Below are 18,285 nucleotides of genomic sequence, written 5' to 3'. Positions count from 1 at the left end.
ATGACTGTTACCAACAGGAGCAAGAGGCTTCAGGAATTTGGGTGCTCTGCTCCTCTGTGCTCTCACTGCAGTGCAGCCCCAAGCACCCTGGGAGGGATTCTGGGGACAGCATCTTCCTTTGCAGGGTCCTGACCAGAATGAGAATCTTTGTGCCCCAGAGAGATGGACTGTGAGGCCTCTGAGGCAGGAGTTTACAGTCCTTTAAAAAGCAGAGCAAAACAGTTCCTTGGCCAGAAAGCTGTCACTGTGCCTTTGTTCCTCTCAAGGCAGCACAGAAAGTGACAGATACAGCTCTGTCTCTGGTGTACTCCGCACATTTACACCGTGACCTTTCCGATGTGCATGTGGGGCTGGATTTCTGAATCATAGTTAGATACCCAAAAGCTGGCATTATCCGTGATGTGGGATTATTTGAGCTTGTTTTCAGAGGTGTTAATCAAACCTGGCTTTGAATGAAGGCTGTGGGAGAAGACAGGCAGGCAGATGCCTCAGTGCTCAGCCCAGATGTTGGTGCATGAGCAAGCTCCTCACCAGCTCCTCGCACAGAGCTGGGATTTGCAGAGCAGAAAGGCTCATCCTGCAAATTCATGTGGTCAAGGGGATTCCTGTGGCACTCTAGAGACAGCTTGAGAAGAGACAATATGTCTGTGATCCCACCATTTCTAGATCATTTGCAAAAATGCTTTTTATTTAAGGACTTGGGGAAAAATCTCTGACTTCTGTAAGATCACTGTCAACAGGACTTATGCCCACTTCCTAATCAACAGCTTATTATTTTAAGGCTACCTGGTTTGCCCCAAAAATCCTGTCCCCCAGCCTATTTAGGACCTGTCATGAGAATGTTTCCTGAGAATGTTTCCTGACACTGGTGTGTACAAGACTGCTTCCTGTACTGCTTGTTTACCTGAGGAGAAGAAACTGTTCTATTATGTGGCACCATCCTGTGCCTCTGAACAGGCTGATCCAGGGCCTCTGGACGTGCCCAGCAATGGGTTTGGTTTCTGCAGAGCTGCAGCCACCAACAGCTCCCGCTCCCTTCCATAAAATTCTTGTGTTAGCAACCGTTTTAAGTGTCAGCTTTTCTCTATTGGACAGGAGGGGAGCAGGAGGTTTGCATGGCATTGTGCTAGCTGGGGATGGTTTGGGAATCACAGAATTATTTAGGCTGGCTAAGCCTCTAAGATTGAGTTCCACCTGTGACTGGCCCCTCCTTTATCAGCCAGACCATGGCCCTGAATGCCTCATCCAGTTGTTCCTTGGACACCTCCAGGGATGGGGACTCCACCACCTCCCTAGGCACGCCATTCCAATGTTTCACAGCCCTTTCCATGAATAATTTCCTCCTGATGTCCAAATTTAAGGGGAATTTTTCAGGGAACTGCCCCTTTACCAGTGGATCATGCTCCACTGATGACAGATTTCCTCCCCGTATGTCCCTTCCTGAGACCCACCATGAACTCCCGACTCAGCTCCTGTAACGAGGCAAGTGCTCAGAGCTTGTCACAGTTGCCCTGGCCTGACCTTGAAACCTTGGCCTCAGGTGAGGCCCTCCCTGTGCATTTGGAACAGCCTCAGCTTCTGCTGAGAACAAAATTGGCTTTTACCAACTAACGAGCAGTGCCTGGACACGGGTGGATTTCATTTATGTGACCTTTGTGTGAGGGAAGTGGGGGACAACCCTGGAAGTCTTTGCTGGTGGCTGTTGGCTGACACCTTTGGTGCTCCTGTAGCCTGGACTGCTGCTGGTGGTGGAGGAAAGCTCTCAGCAGGCTGGGACAGCAGGAGTGGGAGGCAGTTTTGCTTGATTGGAAACACAAGTGGCAAGGACAGGGGAAATGGGACAAAATGTAATGGCGTTTTGCTCCCATTTTCACAGAACAAATCATAGCACACACCCCTCCAAAATAACCAAAAAAAGGAAAAAAACAACAACAAACAAACAAAAACAGAGTGCTGGAGGTGTGGACCCCACATGGGTGCCAAGGCATTCGAGTAGGTGTGGGCAGTGGTGGTGGAAGGGCTGGAGCTGCCGTTCCCCAGGCTGACGTGTGCCCGTTTCTCCGCCAGGATTACACCATCACCATGTACTTCCAGCAGAGCTGGCGGGACAAACGCCTGGCCTACAACGACCTTCCTCTCAACCTGACCCTGGACAACCGGGTGGCTGACCAGCTGTGGCTGCCTGACACCTACTTCCTGAACGACAAGAAGTCCTTTCTGCACGGGGTGACGGTGAAGAACCGCATGATTCGGCTCCATCCGGACGGGACCGTCCTGTACGGCCTCAGGTGAGTCCAAGGGTTTGCTTCCATGGATCCTGTCAAAAACAACACCTCATTTAAACTTCTCCCATCGCCAAAAATATTCTGGTAAGGCAAGGACCCAAAAGATACTCAAGTGCTACAGGGTTTTGTGTCACTGTTCTTTCTCCAAGCTGGAAATGGCTGCTTCTTTCAGGCCTCCAACATTTCCTGTGCTGCTATAGATGGATGTTGGAGAGGGGAATAGTCTGCTCTGGGCATTTCAGGTCACTGTCATTCATGTTGCATAACACTTCCATTTGAAACACTCACTTTCAGTTGCTTATAATTTTCTTCAAGTTTGGGCTATGGAGATGAGACTTTGTTACTGTGATATTGAAGACTAAATTTCTGTAGCCTTTTAGTCAAACCACTTCAGTCCTTTTTTGTGTTCAAGATAGATTTGTGTAAGGTTAAGGAAAACATCTGTTTACTAGAGCAATTCTGAGGATTGAGGCTTGGAAATTGATATCTGGTAGGAGAATGGTCCTCAGTGAGGACATTTTTTGTGGTGCCTGGAACAAATTGACATAGGCAAGTCTAAGGCCTTTGAAATTGCTGTGCTTGTGTGAAGTGGAGTGAGAAAAGGTTGGTCTTACTCTGTTATCTGGGTATGTGAAGGGGCCAGGGTAGGTAATAAAGTTGAATGGAGAAGCAGAGGGCAAAAAGGCAAATTGAAGCTGCAGGGTGCTGTAGCTGAAATCCAGGAAATTATTTTTCCAACCCTGTATTTGTTTGCTTTATTCTCAGTATTTCTTTTTGTTTGGGTTTTTTTTGTATTGTTGTTAGGTTTGTTTGGTGAGGAATTTTTATTTTTGTTTTTTATTTTTTTCCTTTTCAATTACCAGAATTTACAGCTGGCTCTTTTGACCTGCCTCCACAAATATTTGTGATAGCATCTCTGGGCTTTTGTCCCAGAGATGGAGGGAAGGGGGAAGGCAAGGGGAGAGGAAAGGGGGCCTTCAGGGAGGGTACACCCACCCTTCCCATTTACAGTATCAGCTCTTGTGCTCTGTTGTGTTCTGTGGCAAAGTGTGACTTGTAGGATTATTTTACACCTCTCTGAGTGGCAGGGCTGTTTTGGGGAGGGTAGGGCTGGGTGTAGGCATGGCAAAGCAGGAGGCTGCCCAGAACATCGTCCTGCCAAAGGTGGTTGTGCCCTCTGCTCTCCCTGCAGCAGAGCCCAGAGAAGCCAAAGGAGAAGCAGCCACTGCTGGTGCTGAGGGACAGCCTGGGGTCCCTGGGGTCATATCTGGGCTGGTTTTGCATTTCAATTAATGAATGCCTTCTGCTCCAGGCCCAGAGACAGCAAAAGGTGCAACAAACCCATCTTTGTGGCCCTGTCCCTGCTGTGCCCTCCCTTGCCAGGGCAGGTACATCCATCTCCCTCCCTTGGGCCACTGATGATGTTTGATGAAAGTGTCAGAGAGCCCCGAGCTGGCTTTGCTGACCCACCAGAGAGACTGCAGCAGTCCCACACTGACTGCCAGGATCTTCTCATTGTATTAAAACAGGAGTGAAGGCCAGGCAAGAAGGTGTTTTGCCTTGGAGGCAGGTAGGAGTATAAATTCAGGAAAGAGGGGGCAAAGACTGCTGCTGAGCTCAGGCTGCTCTCTGCTGCTGATCAGCCCACCTGAGCACAGAGCTGCCTCCTCCAGGCTGGTGGGCAATCTCTGCACACACCTGCACAGCAGAAGTACAAGTGCTGGTGTATTTTTATCAGCTGCCATTTAGTCAGCTCAAAGAACGAGCAGTGTGAACCTAGCAGCACAGCTGCCAGGCAGTGCAAACCCTTGGAGGGTTTGCTGGGGCTGGGACATTATGCCAGCTCCCTTCCCTTCCCCTCCCATTCCAGCTCCCTGGAATGACCTGTGCAAATGAGAGAGAAGAGGAAAATTGCACCCAGGCCAAAAGAAAGGAAATGACAGCTGTTTGCCCACTATTTCCAGGGCCTCAGTAAGAGCTGCCTCTGTTGGTTTAACTTTTGGCTGGTTTTCCTGGAAGCTGCTCCCTTGCCCCTGGAGAAAATGGCAATTGCAAAAGTGAAGCTCTGAGCAATGGCAGCTCCTGCTCCCAGCTGTACCTCAGGTCAGGATGGCTTGCTGAAAGCACTGGGGGTACAAACCAGGTGCTCTGACTGTTTGAAGGCTCTCTAACTTTGCTCACAGTGGTAGGAAAAGGATTTATTTGGGGCTGCTTTCTATACTGATTCCTGGACCTACAATCTTGCTGAAAACAGGAGTAGTAGGTCCAGTTTTTTCCAGGTGGAAATAAAGGTGATCCTCCTGAAAAATACACAGCAGGTGTAAGCAAGCAAGAAAACAGTCCCTGAATATTCACCTGAGCTCCCCTCCTCTCTGTAAATGTGCAGCCAGGCTTGCCCTGCCAACAGGGAGAGAAATGCAGGTCCACCCTGTGCTCTGCAGCCTGTTCTTGTCTTGTATTTTGTGGAGGAATTTATGAAATGGAGTCGCCCTGATAGCAGGGGGCCAAAGGAGGCAATACCCGATTCTTTTCCTTTGTTTTCCTTTTTTCCCCTGAGTAAGATCCCACATCTCCTGCTCCTCTCCCTTCTCGCCAGTCTCTTCCCCCTCCTCTGAGCTGGTCCTGTAGCAAAGTGACTCAATCATGCTATTTGTGGCACAACAGTCATTTTTTTCCAGCAGGCTCTGATGTCAGAGAGCAGGGAAGGATGACATCCTGGCAGGCCTCTGCCTTCAGCAAGTGTTCCAGGGACCAGCAGGACCAGGCTCAATCCCTGGACCAGACCCCAGGGTCCCAGTTAAGGCATACCCCAGTCATGAGGAGTTTGTGACTGTTGTGAGAACAAGAGCAGGCTCCAGATAACTTGTTTGCACAAGTAAATGAAGCCCTGTAATCCATTGTGAAAGCTGGGTGTCAGAAAAGCATATTCCTCTCGGTTTTGGTGGAATTAGCAAATTAATGGTTGAAGGAAGTGCAATCCAGCTCCATCTCAGGGAAGCGTTCCATACAAAAGCTTACTCCAAAATTAATTCCCACCGGGCTCACATTAATAGCTGGCTGCCAGGTCTCCAACAAAAGGAATGAATAAGCAGCAGCAGTGATGCTGGGATGCAGGACTGGTGTTTCCTACCCCTTCCCCAAGCAGCTGCCAGATGGCACAAACTCCAGAAGGCCAAACAGAGCCCTGAGCCAGCCCGGAGGGCAGTCCCAGCTCTGCAGGCACCCACGGGATGGAGGATGCAGGAGGTGTGACCTGCCACGGGGGTGCCTGCACTCACCCGGCCCTGAACACCTTGCTGGAGTGAGAAGTGACTGTGGAGCACAGGAGGGATGTTCACCCACGGTGTGACACAGGGGAGTGCTAAAATGGTGTGGAAATCCTGCAACAGAAAGGGAGGCTTGAAGGTGCTACCCACAAAGACAAAGCTGCTGGGTGGTGGAAGGAGGTGGATAAAACAGTGAGGAAAATCTGGATAGCACTGGCTGTATTTAATATATTTTGCCACCTAATGGCTATTTTTTTTTTTTTTTTGGTCAGAAATTGCATCAGTTCCATCAATTTTGAACAAAAAAATTAGGGAGAATTGTTTTCGTTTAAGAAAAACCATCTCAGCGAATGTTGATGTTTCACTGAGGTCAATATTTCCCTCACTCTTACAAGCTGCTTTACAATCACCATTGATATTTGAGTAACAGAATTACCAAGGCTTTCTCTGGACCTCCAGACACTGTCTGGAGCCCTGCCCCAATATTCAATAAGCTTTACATTATCACACATTCAAGCTATACATTGGTCTGGGATTTTTATTTCCTTGCCCAGACCATGCAGCATCCATTTGGTAGTGAAACGAGTCGACACTTGTCAAGTGCTGATGTCACCAGCATTTTGTTGTCTGTTTTCAGAGACCTAAAAATAACAACCACTGTAACAATGCTGAAATTCTCGTGTGGTAACTGGGGAATCGTATTTGAAACCAGCTTTAAAACATCCTTCAGGGAAATCTTGAAGCCATTTGTTTTGTTCTAATCAGAGGCGGAATTTTAGATTTTTGGATTTTTGTCGAAACAGGTGATTTGAGGAGGCCAGGCTGCATGCCTGGCTGGTGGGGAATCTGGGATGTTGGGAAGCAGGCAGGGAGCAGCATGGACGGTGCTGGCTGGCGAGGAGCCAGGCAGTGTAAACTGAGCAACTGGAAAACTGCAGAGGAATTTGGTGGTGGAGGCTAAATCCTGTGCGGAGGGAAGGAGGGATCTCCTCCTGCGAAGGTGGGGGTGGTGCTGGGGAACGTGTGCATGTGCGAGGTGGGGGTTTTTATTCCTGGCCTGGTGATGTAACGAGGTGTGCTTGAGGGATGAGTCAGTCCGGGAGCACGCAGAGGTGCCAAGGCACCGTGGGGCTCCAAGCCCAAGGAATGCTCTCCTGGGGAGGCAGAACCCTCTCATCAGTGTAAAACATCGCTTCAAGCAAGAGGGAGAGAATTGCCATGCTTCAAACACCTCAAATTGTTTTAAGCTGAGAGATGCTGGCTGTATCTGCTTTGGCAGCACCCCAGTTCTGCTCTCCATGGTGAGGTCTCAGCTGCTCCTGGGGCCACCAGCCCTCTCACTGCTGACCCACGTGAGGACCAGCCCTTGCTGCTGGGCAAGGCAGCCAGAACATCCCTGTGGCTCACCTGGCATTGTGGAGCAGCACAGGGTGATGTCAAATCCCACCTGATGGCCCATGAACCCTTGGGGACACTGTCACAGCCCCTTGTGCCACCCCAGAGCCTGCCCTGCCTGCTGCCCACGGCTGGGGCTCCTCCTGGGGGCTTCTCCATAGCCCCCATCCCCAATCTAGCCCTGGAAGTGTTGCATTCCCCAGCTCCCAGCCTGGGGTTATTTAGCTCTTCAGGCAAAAGAAAGGTTTCTTCTGCTCCTGTCTCACTTGGAGCTGCTGTCTGCAGCCATGTCCTTGTTTTCTCCACGGGTATTCATTGATTTTCTGCAAGAATCTGGCCTGATGGGTTAAGACAGGAGTTTTTAATACTGAGGAGTTCTTTTCTGTGCTGAGACCACTGAGCAATTTTCTTCTCCCATCTCACAGGCCAGCAGGGAAGAAATCCACTATTTTTGCTTCCTCTTCCCTCCCCGAGAGAGGTTTCTCTGGAAATGTGTGAGATGATTCAGGCTCTACCCTGGCTCTGGGAGCTCTGCCTGCTCCCTCTGCAGGTTAGACAAAGGCAACAGAAATCTCCCCCATGGCAGCTGGGGTGCAAAAAGTTGGACTTATCCATCCATCCATCCATCCATCCATCCATCCATCCATCCATCCATCCATCCATCCATCCATCCCCTTGGAGCTGGTCCTGGGGCCTTGTCCTGCTCCCACCCCCAAGCCCTGCCTTGTTCCATCTCCTTAGCACAAAGATGTGGAGGTTGGAGAGGACTTCCTTAGGTAGGTGAGGGGAAATCAGGGTTTAATTAAGAGCTCAGCTCCGCAGTTGAGCTTAAGGATGGATCCTCTCCTGCATTTTTGTCTCTTAGGGTTGGGATGATGGATTTAACAGGAAACACTTGAAGAAAGTTTAATAATATGAAATTTCTCAATAACCTTAGAAGACGTGGAAGAAATTGGAGCTTACTGAAACAGGACAAAGCAGCAAAGCCAAAGCTGCTCCTCCATCCTTAACATCCTTGCAGCTTTGCAAGAACAAAGGCAAGCACTCTCCTGGCTGGAATTGCTGCCTGTGCTACATCTCCTATGAGTCTGAGTTGTTTATTAGCAGAAAGAGAGGTCAGGGAGCATCCACTGTCTCCTGAGGCAGCTGGTGTGCCCCGAGCCCCCAGCTCACCCTGGCACCACCTCTTCATCCTTCTTGCTGCATATCCTGTCCCAGGCACCACTCTTAAGCCTGTCCCTGGGCTTCTCCTGTTCTTTGCCACCTCCCATAGGTTTAAGTTTTGCTGTTTTATTAATGCAGCTTGTGCCAGCCTGATGCTCTTGAAGGGTGATACCTCTGTTAAGTGCAAGTCACTGATATCTGAAACAACCATAGGAAAAGAAGCTTTTTAAAGGTGCTCCACCACTCTCCTGTCTCCCAGTTCAGCTGGCAGCTGGCCAAATGCATGGTGCATTTGGGATGGAATAAAGGGGCAGAAAAACAAAACCTTGCAGTCAAGGCAGCTCAGCTTTCCACTCTACCAGGATGGAAAAATGGTTGGTTAAGAGGAGTGGTACCCTAAGTGCTAGATTAAAAAATCTTCCTTTTCCTCCCATCTGAGTGCAGTGTACACTGTTATTTATCAAAGGATGCCTATGCAAGCACAGATGCTTTTGGAAACAGAGTGACCTTAGCAGGATTGTGCCAAGGCTTGTGGAGTCAGTTTTAGGCAAATGACACAAAGGGAAAATATTCCATATCCTTGCCTTGCTTTTGGTTCAATCATGACCTCCAGGAGTTTGCAAAGATCAGACTGTGTTAAAAGAATGGCAAAATTCACCATGGGTTTATAAATCCCTCCAGGCCCTTGGAAGTTTGTGCTTACTGCCAGGCAGAAGGTGACATTTGCCAGCATGTTTTTTATGACTGACTTTGAGAATGTACAGAATAAGAACTCGGTTTTGGTTTTATTCCCATGTTTAGCAAAACAGTAATTTTGCCTCTCTTTCTACTCTTAGTCATCAGAATTCCCGTAGGAGTCTAACTTGCCCCATGGGGCGAGCCTGAATAAGTCCTGCAGAACCTGAGCTTCCATCCCTTCTCCTTATTGCTGCAAACTGCTGAGAGCTTTGGGAGTCTGCATCCCGAGGGGACGGGAGCATCTTTAGCTTCTCAGGAGATCTGGAACCCAGAAAGTTGCAACCAGCAACTTAAATGTTTGTCTTTGGCTGTGAGAGTGTTTGTGTTAGTCCCTGCATCGTGGCACCTCATCCAGAACTGGGAGATAGAGTGAGGTGCTTGCAGGCTGTGTCTCCCCTGGAATTAGAAAGGCAGTGGTGGAGGGGTTTGTACTGCTCCCCTCCCGTTCTCAGCCATACTGAGTTTTAGTCAGCATCCTTTCCAAGCCAAATGTGTTGGGGAATATTCCTGGGCCCTGAATATTCAGTGTCCTTCATAGTCAGTTTGTTTCCTGGCTTTGCTCTGTGTCAAAAACGGTCCCTTGGGCATCCCCAGTTATTGCCCAGCAGAGGCTGGTGACCATTCCCAACAGGCTTTCTGCATGCAGCCAGACCCTTTTCTGTGGGCTAGGAACTGCAGGGTAGACCAAGACTGTTCCATGCCAGTTGACACTGGCCTCAGAAACCAGTGCTGGGCATTTTTCATTTGCTGGGATAGACACAGTCACAGTGCAGAAGTTTATTTTATGAGGATGAGCTTTAAGGGGAAAGCCCCCCACTCACTTTAGCAATGCCTCAAAGGTAATGGTCTTCTCCTCTCTCCCACTCAATCCTCCTTAGAAATCCTGGACTTGCTCCTTTTGCAATCAGGTCACATTTTTGGGCAGTAATCGTTTACCCCTCACACTTGCGGCTGGTGAGCTCGGCTGTCCCAACACGCTGAGATGATGCAGAGGGTGAATGGGTGGCTGAGAGCTTTCAGGGCCTGCAGCAGAGGGAGAAGGGCTGGGCAGCTCCCCTGAAGGTGGCCAGCACCAGGGAAAGGAGCAGGGGGAAAGCAGACCCTGGACTGCAGCAGGGTTTAATGGCAGCTTGGAGCTCTATGCTGCTCTGTGCCTGTGCACTTATATAATCATTCTAAATAAGATAGAGGAAGCCATTAATAAGTAAACAGTGATGAGGAGGATCAGAGGGGGAATGAAATGACTGGTGGTGTTCATGTCAGAGAACTGAAATATTTGTGGAGAACTGATGGTTTGCAGCAACCTGAGCACTCCCTTTTGAGCTGCAGCTGTGGTGGGGCCAAGCTCTGCTGCTGCCAGGCTCAGTGCAGAGCAGCAGTCGAGGTTGCACCACCCTCCCCATGCCAGCATCTGCTCTGGCCATACAAGCTTCAAGAGGGCAGAGCTTTCCTCACTGCAGCAATCAGACACCCAGAACTAGCCCTGTGTGACTTAGAGCTCCATGGATGTCCTTCTAGAGGTGGTCTCTACCTCTCCTGGGGATGAGGACACTCTCCAGGGTGAGGTATCCATGTTGCTTTGACTTCTGCTTGATCCATTTAATGCTGGCAGAGAAGTGGATCTCCATCATCCTGCCCGAGCCGCTCAACATCTCATCCATGTCCCTTTTTTCCTTTTAGCTTCTTTTTATTTTTTTGTGAGATGCACGGTGCTTTCTCCACAGCAGTCTCCCCCCAGATGAACCATGTTTGCCTGCCAGCTGTGTGCTGGAGTAGCAGGGCAGTGAGGCCTTGGCTGCTTGGATGGCACAGCTGCCTACAGACCTCAGGAGAAACAAGTAGGGGCAAGGGCATGAATGTCTTTATTTTGTGGGGAAGGAGCCGTAAAAGTTGTGACTGTGAGGGACTGACCCCGAGGCCTGTGGGGTGGGCAGGGATCAGGGGAGGGAAGGGGAGCTGGAGGCTGCTGTGGTGGTGGCCAGGCTCGGTGTGGAAGGCGCTGGACGCTCCGCTGAGCGCGCGGCGCGGGAGAGCCGCTCCCTCCACGGGCAGTGTCTCTGTGAATCGCCGTCAAAGCAGATGAAATTTCACACCACACAAATTTCTGAATTTAAAAGGGGAGGGAGGTGGGTAGAGAAGCGGGAGAGGAGGAGGGGGAGGGAGAAGATGCGGGCTGGCCAGGCGCCAGCGCCTCATGCTAGCGCCACGGGGAAGGTGGCATCCTTCCCTGGCGTTCCCTCTGGTCCCCGCGCTCCCTGCTCCCTTTCACTGTGCTCACGTCTTCTGGAGGCAGCGTGCTCTGTCTAGAGCTGTTTACAGGATGATGGTTTGTTCCCTGTCTCCTCATCTCCCTGCTCACTGAGTGACTATCTGCTGCTCTGCTTTCCCTCTTTTAACCTCTCATTCTCCTCCGGCTCTTCCTCTCCAGGCTGCTTTACCCCGTGCAGCCCCTGATCATCCTCCTCTCTTCCCTTACCCTGCTGGTCTGTCCTGTACTCTCTGCTCTCCTCTCTGTCATCTCCACTCCTGCCTTCCCTATCTGTGCTCATGCCATCGTCTCCCCTCATTTTTCCACCTTTTACTTTTCTTCCACCTTGATTTTCTCTTAGCTCTGTTGAGACAGGAGCTCCTGAGTGGCAACCCCCCATCCATCCGCCCATCCCGTCCTGCCCATGCAGTTTCCCACGTGCCAAGCAAACCCATCTCTTCACACAACAGCTCAGAGTGTAGCAAGGTAATACATTTATACACATGAAAGAAAGAGGCATGCGTTGGTGCTGTGGCCTTCTGGACCAGAGGTGACATGTGCTGTGACCCCAAAAGGTCGCTGGGGTGACTGAGATTTGCTCATGCTCCCCTTTGACTGCGAGAGGTGCGTGAAGCCTCTCATCCCTCCATGAGTCCTACCTGCCCTGGGTACACAGCCACCAAATGAGGTGGAGAAAGATCTCCTTGGCCCTTCTAGGAACAGGTGAAGGTTGACTCTTCAAGCAGGGTCTATCAAAGGGAAGTTGGTGTTCAGGATACTTTGTAAGATCTGAACTCTAAAGAATTAAACACCTCCATGCTCTCTGGGATATACCACTTGCTTTACCCCAAGCTGGGTTGGTTTATCAGGGTTTAGGAAGCCCAGAGGCAGGACCTGACCTGAAGCTGGTGCCACAGACCAGCTGCCTTTTGAATCTTGTTCCACCCAGGCCCCACGCCTGGTGGTCCTGTAGTGCTGGCATCCCCGGGCTGGCCAAGCACTGCAGGTGAAACGCTCTGGATGAGCAGGTGGCTACAGCCCGGCACAGCTGTGGATGGCTGTGCCACCTCTGCTCAAAAACCAACTCAAAGCCTGACATGGTTCCAATTTTACTTGCCCAAGCAGTTTTATTTGGGCAGATCACCAGAGTTTGCGATCTGCATCTAACTGGGGTATCTCTGGAGGATGCTGAGCTGCACAGTGTGGCTATACCTGTCCTTTAATTGCAAAGAAAGACATGATCTGGCTTTTTGAAGACAAATGTCATCTCAGTCTTGTTTTTCTCCTTTCTGTCCTACCTGTCCCTTCCTTTTGAATCAACAGGGCTAAATTCTGCCCTGATGTAAATCTCTGCTGATACAGATTGGTGTGATCTTGCAAAAATCATTGGCGTGGCTGTGGATTTATGCCAGCTGCCAGCGTGAGCGGGGTTTGGTGCATGGAGCGTGGTAGCCATATCTCACTGTGTCACGCTCTGCATTTCCAACCAGCACTGCAGGTGATAAGCAAATCCTGGCGAGGGGGACCCTCTGTGAGCACAACAGCCCGCGTGTCCTTTCTGCAGCCAGCCCTGCAGCCAGGCTGCGATTTTGGGATGGACACTGTGCAAAGGTTTTAGCCTGAGGGGCTCCACAAATGGGGTGGAAAATTTTCATTTAATACATTTTTTGCATCTGACACTGTAGGGGAAGCGGGGACGTGCGTTCGTGGCCGCGGTTTCCCAGGGGTGCGGTATAATCCGGAGAGTGGATGCTGTGTGCAGCACAGGGGGATGACTCATCCCACTCCTTGGTCCCGGCCATGGACTCTGCACCTCCCACCTTGGGCTCTCCTGCCAAGGTTGCAGCTCCCTTTTTGCTCACCCCCACCACCACAATGCCCAGTTACCCCAGCACAGAGCAGGATTAGGGTGGCACAGGCACTGTGTTCCCAGCTGCCCTCCTAGAGCAGCCAAGCTGGGAGGCTGCGAAAGCAATCCACACAAGGGCAAGGCAGCGGTGGTAATTTTTTAAGTGGTTCCTGTCCTGTTGTCCTTCTCCCCCTCAGAGCTTTCTCCTCCACCCCAAATGCATCACAGATGAAAGGGTTAAGAGCTCGCCTGGGCCCCCTGCTCTGAGAGAGGGCAGTTGCAGTGTTGTATCTAGACCCAGTGAGGATATATATAAATTCCCTTCGTCTCTTCGGATCTATTTATAGCACGGCAGGCAGTGGCAAAGGCTCTCCTCAAGGCTTCATCTCCTACAAACAGACTTCACAGACAGCAGAGAAGATAAATTTAGCACACGAGATTTCTTAAAGAGCCAGTAGCTCTGCGGGGCTGCCAGCCTGCCCTGCCACAGCCCCTGCCCCCATACCCCCACTGGGGCAGCCCTCTTCCACCTTCTTCTATCCTCCCACCTCCTTCCCCCTTCCTCCCCATTTCCAATTTTATGTCCAGCTTCACCCATATTCTCCCCCTTTCTGGTCTCTTTTTCTACCATTGATGTTTTTTGCTTTTTCTTTTTATTTTTTTTCCCCTTCTCTTTCACTGGTTCGCCATCTCATCCTCCCTGCTTTCTTGTTTTTTCTTTTTTCCCCTCTCTTTTCTCTCTCCCAGGCCACAGGGCTCAGAAGATAAAGCTTTCTACTTAACAGTTCACTGGTTATGCCTACATAGTAAAAAATGTGTAGCTTGATTAATGCCTTCCAGATGGTTAATTGAAAAAATAGGGGGAGAATGCAGCAATCTGTCCCCCCTCTCCAGCACTATGCACACATCCATGGCACGGGAAGAAGACTGCATCAAAGGGCGAGGGGAGCAATGGATCTGAGAAACAGGGCAGCCTGTTAACTCCAGGGTGTTGCCATGCTGGGCAGTTAACTCTGTCCCTGCCTCTCATGCCCTCATCTATCCCACCCCAAAATCCCCCATCTCAGAGATGTACACTATTCCTTCCTGTACACCACACACAACCCTCCTGGCATCCTCAGCTGAACCTCAGCACGGGCACTGCGCTGCTCTGTGTCCTCCCCGTGCTCCAACACCCCAAAGCAGCACCCACCCTCATCCCCTCCCCATATTTATTTTCTGGGGGGATGCACACACCCCCACACACATCCCCAAGTGTCTTTGCTGACCACACAATCATTTGCACACAGGTGCCTCCGTTAGCGGGGCTGTGAAGCAGGAAGGCTCTGCCAGAGTTCCCTGGGGTTTTGGGGTTTGGGTTTGGCAGTGCCAAAGTGGGCACGATGGAGGGGCACGGGGATGGGGGCTGTAATTAGGGGGTTTGGAGCAGCTTGTGAGGGAAGGGGGTGACAGTGTGGTCAGCAGTAGGGCACTGCTGGGTGATGGAATCAATCCACCCTGGGCCTCAATGACACGTGTCTGCTGTCTCCCTGCTCCACGCCCGCAGCCTCTCCTCTTCCCCCCCAAGCCAGGGCTGTGCCTGGTCCTGGTTCTTTGTCTCTCTCCAGGGAGAGGCAGAGCAGGAACACAGCTCTCTCCCCACCCCGTTAATAGAGATGCTGCCTTGCTGACGTGAATCACGGAGGGTTTGTGCCGTGCCACTGGGGGTGAGCCGCATCAGCCCCCCGCCCTGCACACCTCCCACCCCGGATCTCCCTGGTTTCCAGGGAAACAGCAGCCCCAAATGCTGCTTGACTTTCACTTCTGCCTTTCATTGCTCCTTTTTTTCCTTTTTTTTTTCTTTTTTTTTTTTTTTTTTTTGTAAGAAAAAAGCAGAGACACAACAGATTTTATTGGTTTTCAATTTTATTTTTGTCCTTCTTCCCCTTTCAGGATCACCACCACGGCCGCCTGCATGATGGACCTGCGGAGGTACCCGCTGGACCAGCAGAACTGCACGCTGGAGATCGAGAGCTGTGCGTATGCCTCGGGCACATCCCCTGCCACGCGGTGCCACCTGATGCCACCCGCCCCTGCCACAGCTCCCTGCTCCTGGGGATGCCCCCCAGGGCTGCTGCAGCACCAGGCTCCCTCACCCATGGGGGAAATTCCCAGGAAAACGGAGCTCTAGCAGCAGGCCGGGCATTCAAATCAGTCCCAGGAGGGTGGTGGAAGCCTCCCTTAGTGTTAAGGAAGCTGTCCTTGCTCTTGGCTGGCTCCACTCCGTGTGAGAGGTGGTACCCAAGCCCTCATCCCTGCCTGGATGTTCCCTGGATGCCCATGGAAATCCTCTTCCAGTCTGCTGGCAGAGGAGGTCTGGCTCCCTGACAGAAATGCACGGCAGGTTCCCTCCAGGGCTGTCCGGGGCACCAGAGCTCCAGCCACAGCAGGGATTATCTGGGAATTGCTCCTTCCTTCAGGGAGGGATCTGGGAATTGCTCCTTCCATCAGGGAGGGATCTGGAATTGCTCCTTCCATCAGGGAGGGATTTGGGAATTGCTCCATCCATCATGGAGGGATCTGGGAATTGCTCCGTCCATCAGGGAGGGATCGGGAATTGTTCCTTCCATCAGGGAGGAATTTGGGAATTGCTCCTTCCATCAGGGAGGGATCTGGAATTGCTCCTTCCATCAGGGAGCTCCCACAGCAGCCGTGGCTGGGAGCTGCCCTCCCCATCCTGCCCGTGCAGGCTCACGGGATGGAAATGGGGTCCTGCTGCAGGCACGAGTGCCAGAATGTCATTCCTGCCACTCCTCAGCAGTTTGGGAACAGTTTCCAGTACAACCAGGGAAACAGAAGGCAGGGAATTACCCACAGTTCCCCGTGTTGCGATTTTGTTCTTAATGGGTCATGTCCAGCCAATTTGTTCATCAAAGCTGCATTTCCACACAATATTCCTGAGACCAAGGCCGAGATGAAGAGATCCAATTGTTTCCTCTCTCAGAGCTTTTGTCTTTTACACACTTGCACATTCTCAATCTGCAGGGCTCCATTTTCTTTGCTTCCACTTGACTCTGGAACATCAATCCTTTTAGGGCCAGATTATAAAACCAATGTATTTTAAAAAACAAAACCGACCCAAACCTCAGAGAAAAAAGCCCTTTTCTGATGCAGGGGTGCTGGGTTTGGGAAGCAGCAGAAGGCAGATGAGGTCCCCTGCCCCACAGAAACTCAGAGCCCTTACCTGTAGGAGATAAGCACTGCCTGTTGATCCCATCCCTTCACCCCAAAAATAACTCTCACCACGTATACCCCTGCCTATCTGTGTGCCAGGATCCAACAAAATCCTGATGAGGCAGGCTGCAAACACGCTGCTAATCTGACATTTTAAGACATCATATCAATACTTTTCGATATTTCAGATGGAAATGACTTGTCTTTGTGAAAGTTCATTTACTTTTTAGAAGTAAAATGGAAATTTGGTTTTCTCTTTAAAGCTAGAAATCAAAGTGAAGCATTTATTTTTAGACCAAGCAACCTTTCCCTTTAGAAACATTTTTTAAAAATGGCTTCATGAAAAACATGCTTGATTTCATATTGCATAATGCCATAATAAAAAAAATTAAAATACAAAAATTGGTACCCAACACCAGCAGGTCATAGAATAAATGGAATAGAGCTAGTTAACTGTGAGATCTCCTAAAATTAGTTACCATCATTTGACATTTTCATTGCTGATCAGGAAGTAAATTTGAAGTCACTGCTGTTAAATTTGTGGATGATGAAGATAGCAGCGTGCGAGGCTTCGCTCGCTGCACATTTGAATCCGTCCCAGTCGGAATCCATCCGGAAGGGCTTTGGGCACAGCAAGTGCAGAGCTCTGTGCCCGTGTGGGACTGCAGGGCCATGCCTGGGGCTGGAGCCACACGGGAGGTGAGGGAGGCACCACGGCTGGAGGTTCTGTGGCTCTGGCACAAGGCTGGAGCCAGCTCTGTTATATAAACCAGGGGAGCCGTGAGTCAGAGCTCAGAATTGATTGGCTCTGAACATGTCACTGAGATGGGGAACGCTGTCTGTGGTTGGGTTCCAAAATTTAGGGAGGAAGCTGAGAAATCGGAAAAGGTTGAGGGAAGATGCTAAAAAGTGGTTCAAGAGCTGGAGCAGATGTTGTGCAGTGAGAAACCTCAGTAGATCAGTCTGGTTTGTTTACTGCAAAGGAGGTGGAGAGGTGAATTGTTTCCAGGCTGGGTTCACTCCTGCAGAGGGGGAACGCTGTGGGAAAGAGCTCGGGAACCTCCTGGAGAAATTCGGGACAACCACGGGAGCCTGAGAGTCTGAGGCAGGTGAATTCCGATGTGGAATCGTACACAACATTTCTGAGCTGGGAGGGTGTTGGAGCTGCTGGAATCGGCCACCAGGACGAGTCGGGGGACTTGGGTGTTTCTGTTCCAGCCCTGGGGCTGAGTGATGCAAACACCAGGTCCTTGCACAGAGCTGGTGTGTGAGGAGGATAACCCAAGGGTCCTGAAACCCTGTGGGCTCCAGGGTGTGAGGGTTTAGCACACTGGGAGCAGGAACAGCCAGGGGAGGAGGTGGAGCCCTGGCTGATTTCCACCAGAAGCAGATGTGGCACGGCATTTGGAAGATGTGGTTTATATTTTGGCACCCGTGAATAAGTGCAGTAATGACTGAGAGCGCAGGATGTGGGCTTGGAGACTGCACAGTCATCAAATAATTCCGTTTGGGAAGACACCTCGGGGTGTCTCTAGTCCAGCCTGCAGCTCAGAGCAGGGTCAGCTGTGAGATCAGAGCAGACTGCTGAGCCCTTTGTCCACTCGGGAGCTTCAGGATGACACTGTCCTCGAAGTTTCACCTCTGATCTGGGGAACTCCCAAAGCAGAATTTCTCCTGGGTGGCACATCCAGCAGCTCCTCGTTGCCCTGATGATTGCTGGGTGTGGTGGCACTCTCCCGAGTGGCAGTGAGCCTGGCACAGCGAGGGTGGCTGGCCAAGGCAGGCTCTGTGCTGCAGTGCAGGTGCTGAACACAAGCTGCCAGTGGCACAGGTGAGGCTCCCGCGCTGAAGGCAGCCGTACCCCGAGCTGCACCAAAGCCTGGCCATGTCCTACTGCTCCCAGGAAGCTTTACTGACAATCTGAGCAGCTACAGCCAAAGGGCTGCAATACACACAAGCACTGTTGATTTTCAAGTTGTGAAGAATCCTTGCCCCCAGGACAGGGCAGGGCTGTGAACACCGAACTGGTGGGTGAGGGATTTCATGGGTTCATCTCCTGGCCCTCATCCCCCACGAGTCCAGAGCACTTGCGGGTCACATTTCTAGCCCATGCAGCCCTGTCTGCCA

The 18,285-nt window shown here is 51.0% G+C and overlaps 1 protein-coding gene across 2 annotated transcripts in view; it reads left to right on the top strand.

The window, feature by feature from the left end:
- The window catches only part of LOC110467865 (gamma-aminobutyric acid receptor subunit beta-4), an 82,966-nt gene that overhangs the window by 48,061 nt on the left and 16,620 nt on the right, over positions 1–18,285 (top strand). For both annotated transcript variants that reach the window (XM_021525247.3, XM_021525246.3), the window contains exons 4-5: positions 2,068–2,288; positions 14,878–14,960. In XM_021525247.3, the coding sequence (XP_021380922.1) occupies positions 2,068–2,288; positions 14,878–14,960 (304 nt within the window). The remainder of the gene's footprint in view (positions 1–2,067; positions 2,289–14,877; positions 14,961–18,285) is intronic.

Source organism: Lonchura striata, chromosome 4A (genome assembly GCF_050655825.1).
Source record: "Lonchura striata isolate lonStrDom1 chromosome 4A, ASM5065582v1, whole genome shotgun sequence".
In the NCBI taxonomy this organism is placed as follows: Eukaryota; Metazoa; Chordata; class Aves; order Passeriformes; family Estrildidae; genus Lonchura; species Lonchura striata.
This window is presented reverse-complemented; position numbering and strand designations above follow the sequence as displayed.